The sequence below is a fragment of the Orycteropus afer genome, unplaced genomic scaffold (assembly GCF_000298275.1).
Source record: "Orycteropus afer afer isolate SDZICR_OR568_19922 unplaced genomic scaffold, OryAfe1.0 scaffold00459, whole genome shotgun sequence".
In the NCBI taxonomy this organism is placed as follows: domain Eukaryota; kingdom Metazoa; phylum Chordata; class Mammalia; order Tubulidentata; family Orycteropodidae; genus Orycteropus; species Orycteropus afer.
In genome coordinates, this window is record NW_006922046.1 from 2343585 (window position 1) to 2350578 (window position 6994).

General features: G+C 57.4%; 1 protein-coding gene across 1 annotated transcript; it reads right to left on the reverse strand.

Annotated features, from left to right (window-relative positions):
- Positions 1-5439: 5439 nt before the first annotated feature.
- On the reverse strand, positions 5440-6552 carry CEBPA (CCAAT enhancer binding protein alpha). The gene has a single exon (XM_007954343.2). It carries the CDS (start codon positions 6493-6495, stop codon positions 5440-5442), a length of 1056 nt encoding a protein of 351 aa, XP_007952534.1. The 5' UTR covers positions 6496-6552.
- Positions 6553-6994: the final 442 nt, after the last annotated feature.

Sequence of the window (6994 nt, forward strand, 5' to 3'; positions counted from 1 at the left end):
AGGGGGCAGTTGTCAATGCAGGTGTTGAAGTGGTAGAGGGCTCATATTTAAACAATCGAGTGTGGCAGCCCTTGTGGCCCTGCATGAGCTTTAGTTCCGGCTGTCACATCCTCATGCACTGGAGCAGGTATCAGGTTAATTTCGTGCCCTGCCAGTTCCCTTCCACTGTGGTGCTCACTTTTTCTTGTGTTCTGTCTGCTTGGCATCTACTGATCTTTGGTTTGGACAACTGGCATCCCTGTTTTGTTGATGCCCTAAGAACATAGTTACCCTGCTTATTAGATAATCTGTCCCAGAGCCAGACCCTCCTTGTCCACTGGGGCCAAGTCCAGCAGGAGGCCAAGAAATGCAGGCTCCAAGGCCAGTTCATTTCAGTTGGCTCTGGGAGCTCATAGGGACCTTAGGAAGGTGAGAGTGAAGGAGGAGATGAGGAGACAGCAAAGATGAGGTTCAGAAAATGGACTTTGGGAATGTGGGAATCATGAAGGATGTTTTTTCTTCATGCCAGTTCCCAGCCCTGATTTGATGGCTATAGGAAAGGCTGTAAGTACATCTTTAGTCCAGCTCCGGTGCACTTCTAGATTATGGTTTGAGAAATGGGAAGATAGGAGACAGCCTCTTGTCTTTTAGAAAAGGCTTCAAAACAGCAGAGGAGTTTTCTTCCTGTGATTCTTGTTCAGCCTTTTCCGGGCCCCTCAGAGTAACCAGGCAGCACCTGCTCCCTCAGCAATCATGATGCTTCCAAGACCTCCATTGTTCTTGCTGTAAGTGTCCACCATTTTCTAGTATCCTGAGGTTCAGGCCCCATCAGGGTCCCTCAACATTATTTTCTGTACAGAGAATGAAGTGAACTTCAGTAGAGAGAATGAAGAGAATGGGTGTGTTTGGAAGCCAAAGACCCAAGGGAGGCCTGTTCCAAGTGGGTTAGAAAAATAAAAACACAAGTGAAGGGAAAACAGCTCTTGGGTGCCAGAGGTGGGGCTGGCCAAGGCTCTGGCTGCCTGAATAATGGGTTCCACATTGGTCTGGCTCTCTCTGAGACTGAGATCCAGGCTGCATGCACACTGAAACTTGCAGGGGCTAGAGGGGACAGCTCTACCGAAGTCAGATCTAGGCATACCCTTGTAACAGCCCCATCCCCAGCCACAACATGGCCAAGACATTGTTGTGAACCAGGCTCCAGCGTCCCAGCCTCCCCACACCCATGCCGGAGGCTCCTGGGTCCTTGCCGCAGGCCTTCACAGATTGTTTGAGTTATTAATGCTGTTTCCCAGAGATTCCATCTGGCTTTTTAATTGCTCTGGGATGGGGTTAGGAAGCTTTGATAGTGAATTAGCATCTTTCCTATGTCTCTACTTATGTCAGATGCTCTATCCACAGAGAGCGGCATGAGAGATTAAGGTGGAGGGGGTTGGGAGAAGAGGAGATAGCATAAATCTCTTCAGAAAGTTAAGAAATATTTTTCATAAGTACTGGTGGTTTAGTTTTATTTAAAGAAAAGCCCGTCCCCTCCCCTACCTGTCAGTATAGAAAGGGAACAGAATGAGATCTCACCACTGTCCCGGAAAGGACCCTTGACCCCATATCTGTGGAAGGCCCTGGGGGTGTTCGGGAAGGAGAGGCCATTTGGCTGAGCAAGGTCAGGGTTTCTGTTCCCCCTTGACCTTGGCCACCACCCATGGAGAACATCTGGCAGGTTCCTGCCTGGGAAGGAGGGGGCGGGAGACCTGGGAGGGGCAGAAACTCCTCACCAGTTCCAGTAGCTCATCACAGGTGCCAGGGCCAAACTTCGTGCTCATAGATTCCCAGGAGATCCAGGAGATAAGGGTGACATTGGGGACAGCACTAAAGCATCAGGAGCCTCCTCTGGTTGCAAAGGAGCCTCCTCCCTCACTCCCTCCTGCCTTTGCTTCCTCCTGCCCTCACTCCTTCCCAGCAGGCTGGCTCCCCTGAACAGTGACACTGGGACACCTGGGCTGGGGGAGTGGTGGCCCAGGAGGGAAGTGAAGTCCCTCTGTTAGGTGCTATGTCTTGTGTAAGGCAGGAGCATCTGAGCAGCTTGGGACTGGGTTCAAGTGGGACTGCCTCACCCATCTAGGTCAAAGCTGCTGCCTCCAGAAAGCCTTCCTCGGTGGCCCCTGTTCCCACTTTGAGCTTCCCCTTATCACACATATCACACTTAAACCACATCTTCAGGCCACAAGACTGTGAACTCTCTGAGAGCAGAGAGAGAGTCTGGTCATTGCCCGCTGAGTGCCCCTTTCTGGGCACAGGCCTGAGCACACACGAGGCATCCAATAAATACTTGGGGTGGTCTCAGAGTGGTTCTTCTGAAGGAAGCAGCGGTGAGAAGGGAAAGCTTTCCCTGGGAGACACTTTGTGCTGGGCACAGAGCATGCACTGGGTACGCTGGGTACGTTCACCCCACAGGCTCCTGAAGGCCTCCACCCCCACCCCCACCCCCAGCAGGCAGCTCTGTCTACTGTGGGCCCCACTGGCGGCCCTACCCACCCCATCCCTTTCCTGGGGCTGGATGTGGTTGGATTCATCTTGTCCCCCCGAGTCTGCCCTGGACCTCAGGATCTGCAGTAGGAGGGAGTGCCCTTCCGCAAGCTGACAGCTTTGAAAGAGGAAACCCCTAGAGAAGGTGGGGCGGGGAAGGGAGGGCAAGAGGGCGCCCCTCCCCCACTCATCCTGGGACTTGTTCTGGGGGCAAAGGAGGAAGCTGAGGATCGGCCCCCTCAAACAAGAAAAACTGGAATTAGCACTGAACTCAGAGAGGGTTTGCTGGGTGCCTAGCAAGCTGTGGCCTGTCCCAGGCCTCTAGGCAGGCTCTGCGGCCCAGCCTCCTCGGTTCCCAGGGCGGGAGGGCAAGCCAACACCTCCTCACTGGGCTCGTGGCCTTTCCTCTGCCAAGGGCTGCAATGGGTAAGGAGGTGGCAAGAGGAAGGATAGAGAGGGGAGGAGGAATGAGGGCAGGGGACAAGTTGCCCCTGTTAACCATGTAGGAAAGTAAACTGAAAGTTTCTGTAATTAAAAAGAATTTGTAATTTCTCAAAAATGCTTCCATCCTCGTTGGCATGTTCTACAATCTGCACAATGAAAACAAAAGGTAAAAGGTGCTTTAACTTTTACCCTCAGAGAGGAGAAAATCTGGAAAAGCCCTGTCACCTCCTGGACTACTTTCTCCCAAGGCATTATTTAAGGACTGAGGGCGAGCCTTTCCATGATTGGGTGTCTCTGCTGCTAAGTGCGTGCTCTGGTACCTGTCCTTGTGAGATAGCCATTGGAGTTGGGGTATCATCAGGAGTCAGCCTCCTGCTTGGTCCTGGCTGGGCACAGGGGGAGGACTGAGGCTGGGGCTGGTTCTTGGGCTGGAGTTTGGTGGCCAGCATGTGGGCAATGGCCGGACACCCAGGTGGAGGCAGCTTCAGCCCATGGCAGCACTGCTGTGGCACCCTTCCTGTGCTGGGCTGGGGTAGAGCAGTTGTGGCGGTTGGGTGGAAATGTACACAGCTTCAGGGCATCACTGGAGTGGCTGTAGCCACGTGGCCTAGGAAAGTGAAGGTGGAGGGTCCCACTGCTCAGGGCTCTTCCAGCCTGCCCTGGGTCCTGTTGGAGAGATAAGCAAGGCTGCTTGGCGCTTGAGTTGTGAGTGATTTGGTAGCAAGTGTGGCCAAGGGCCCCTTGAGCTGCTGGGCCAGGTCTGCCCAAGTTCTGAAGAGGCCTTGGAAGCCTCGGGCTGAGGACTCCCTCTGAGCCCCTCTTCTTCCAGGGGCAGATGAGATGCCATACCAAAGGGCCGTACCCCCAACCCCCAAAAAGAGACTCACTCTCTTGGGGCTCTGGACATTCTCAGCTTGGAGTTTTGTCCGCACCCTGCTATTCATCTGCCTTGTTTGGAAAACATCAATCCCTAAGGTGAAGAGGGGCTCAGGATGAGTGGAGAGCGAATGAAAGTCGGGCTTTCAGCCAGAAAATACGCTGTGATAATTTACAAAAGTGACCAGGCTTACGACAAACCTTGGAAGTAGCTTATTTCTGGTTTTAAAAAGACACCGAAATTCATTTTGATATATTTATATTATAGATATAATACATAAAACCCCTAGCATGAAACTCTATGATGTCCCAAAAAGAAGAGAATCAAACTGTTCTTCCCTGCCCCGGCCCCCAGTGATCTGCGTTCCCGTCTATATACTGGCTGGAAACCGCCTCCTTTCCAGACCTGGAGCCAGGGCCTCTGGGGGACAATCCTGTGGTCAGCCTGGGCTGGAGGGGATCACGGCCCACAACCACCCCCAGGGAAAGCTGAGGGGGAAGGGGAAACCCACCTCACCTCCTTGGTGCCATGAACGCAAGAGCAATCCCAAAACCAAAAGGAAAGAGGGCTTGGACCCTCCCCCATGGTGCTGACAAAGAGTCTCATTTTGGCAAGTATCTGAGCAAAACCAAAACAAAACAAAAACCAACTAAAATGGTGGTTTAGGATAGACGTGCACATTCCCATTGCACAAGGCACCACTGGGACACAGAGAGGCCAGATACAAGTGTTGATATCGGCTGATAAAGCAAAATATCTGGAAAGCTTCTCATAACTCTGGTCCCTCTGGGATGGACTGATTGTGCTTCATGTTCCTATCACATGCTGGCGACATAGAGTACCGACAAGGCCATGTTCCCAGTGTCCCTTCACCCCCTCCCCAGCCCCAGACAAGGCCTCTACTTCCCCTCTTTCACCAGGCCACCACTCCCACTACACATGTCCTTATGGTTAACTCACAGCCTAGCTTTCTGGTCTGACTGGGGATAGGGGGGGAGTCACAATGGTCACCTGGTGACCCCCAACTCAGTGAGTCTGCCAGGGGAAGACCAGCCTGTTACAAGAACTAGGTACCCTTTCCTTTCTGTAGACCTAGGGGAGCAACCTTGGGTTCAAAGCCCCTAGTCCTTGTGTTTCCTCCCTTGTAAGGAGAGGTGCTAAGGAACTGGCCTGATGGGATCAGCTACCTGAACTTTCCTTCTGCGTGGGTCTCCATCCCTGGTTCTCTCATAGGACCTGCTGCAGCCTCAGGAAGGAGGCAGGTACCCTCCAAATAAAATGGCAAGGCACATATTTGCTCCCTCTACTCGGTAGGAATCGGAGCGGCGAGTTTGCGTTTCCAAGGCACAATGTTAATCCTTAATACTAGAGTTGCTGGGCTCCCGGCTCAGCCCCACTGGCTTCTCTCCTCTCCCAAGGAGAGCCACTGCCCGACCTCTCCTCTTGGAGGCACCGAGTCCACACAGGAAGAGAGGGGGCATGCGGGACGGGCCAGACTTTCAGGGATCTCCCAGGCTTGGCTTGCGTGGCTTGGGCAGCCTCGAGATCCGCCGACCCGAAACCATTCCCCGGGTCCCCGCCAGCGGCCGGCCCAAGGGCGGTCCCGCCGCGGCGCCTCACGCGCAGTTGCCCATGGCCTTAACCAGGGAGCTTTCGGGCAGCTGACGGAAGATGCCCCGCAGCGTGTCCAGTTCGCGGCTTAACTGTTCCACCCGCTTGCGCAGGCGGTCATTGTCACTGGTCAACTCCAGCACCTTCTGCTGCGTTTCCACGTTGCGCTGCTTGGCCTTGTCGCGGCTCTTGCGCACAGCGATGTTATTGCGCTCGCGCCGCACCCGATATTCGTTGCTGTTCTTGTCCACCGACTTCTTGGCCTTGCTCGCGCCGCCGCCACCCCCGCGGAGGTCTGGGTGCGCGGCCGCCAGCCCCTTGAGCGCGCCGCCTGGGCCGGGCAGGCCGGCAGCGCCGAGTGCAGGCGCTGGGTGCGGGCTGGGCACGGGCGTGGGCGGCGGCGTGGGGTGGCCGGGCTGCAGGTGCATGGTGGTCTGGCCGCAGTGCGCGATCTGGAACTGCAGGTGCGGGGCTGCCAAGTGAGAGGACGGTGGGTGCGGGTGCGGCGGCGGCGGTGGTGGCTGGTAGGGGAAGAGGCCGGCCAGCGCCAGCTGCTTCGCCTCGTCCTCCTCGCGCGGCTCCTGCTTGATTACCAGCGGCCGCAACGCCGGCGCCCCGACGCGCTCGTACAGAGGTTCCAGCCTGCCGTCCAGGTAGCCGGCCGCAGCGCAGCCGTAGCCAGGAGCTGGACCGTGCGCCCCCCCGGGCATGACGGCGCCGCCGGAGCCCGTGGGGGCGCCCAGGTAGTCGAAGTCGCCGCTGCCGCCCGCGGGGCCCGCAGCCGCCTTGGCCTTCTCCTGCTGCCGGCTGTGCTGGAACAGGTCGGCCAGGAACTCGTCGTTGAAGGCGGCTGGGTCGATGTAGGCACTGATGTCGATAGACGTCTCGTGTTCACAGATGCCTCCCAGCGGCTCCGGGGCGGCAGTTGGGGCAAGGGGCTGCGTGGGGCCCGCGCCCCGGGGAAAGCCGAAGGCGGCGCTGCCGGACCCGTGAGGAGGGCTCTGTATGTGGCTGCTCATCGGGGGCCGCGGCTCCGCCTCGTAGAAGTCGGCTGACTCCATGGGGGAGCTAGAGTCCTCCCGGCATGGCGAGCCTCTGAGGCCTCCAGCCTGCGCAGGGCGCCGAAGCCGCTACCGCCCACCCAGTCGCTCGCGCCCGTGCAGCTCCCGGTCGCGAATGGCCAGGCCCCTAAGGGCCCTGTATTTATTACCGGAGCGGCGGTCGCCCTCTGCTGTCCAAACCCGCCTCTGACCACCGGCGGCAGGAGCGGCGCCTCCTGGGTCTTAGCGCCAGGCCTTCGTGGGCAGTGAGTGGGACCCAAGCGCAGCGCGGGTGGGGTGGAGCTGCGGCACAACGCCCACTGCCCCCTGCGCCGTGAGCCAAAACGTCGCGAGGGCGCCATGCCGGACCCGGGACCGTGCTGTTGCCCCGGTGCACACGTGGCCCGTAGCGGGGGTCCCCTCCATTCGCGTCCCCAAGGCACCCACCCACTTCCAGGCAACGGCCGGGGAGCCTGGGAGCACCCAAAGGCCGCGCAGGGGTGTGGTGGAGGGCTGCTGT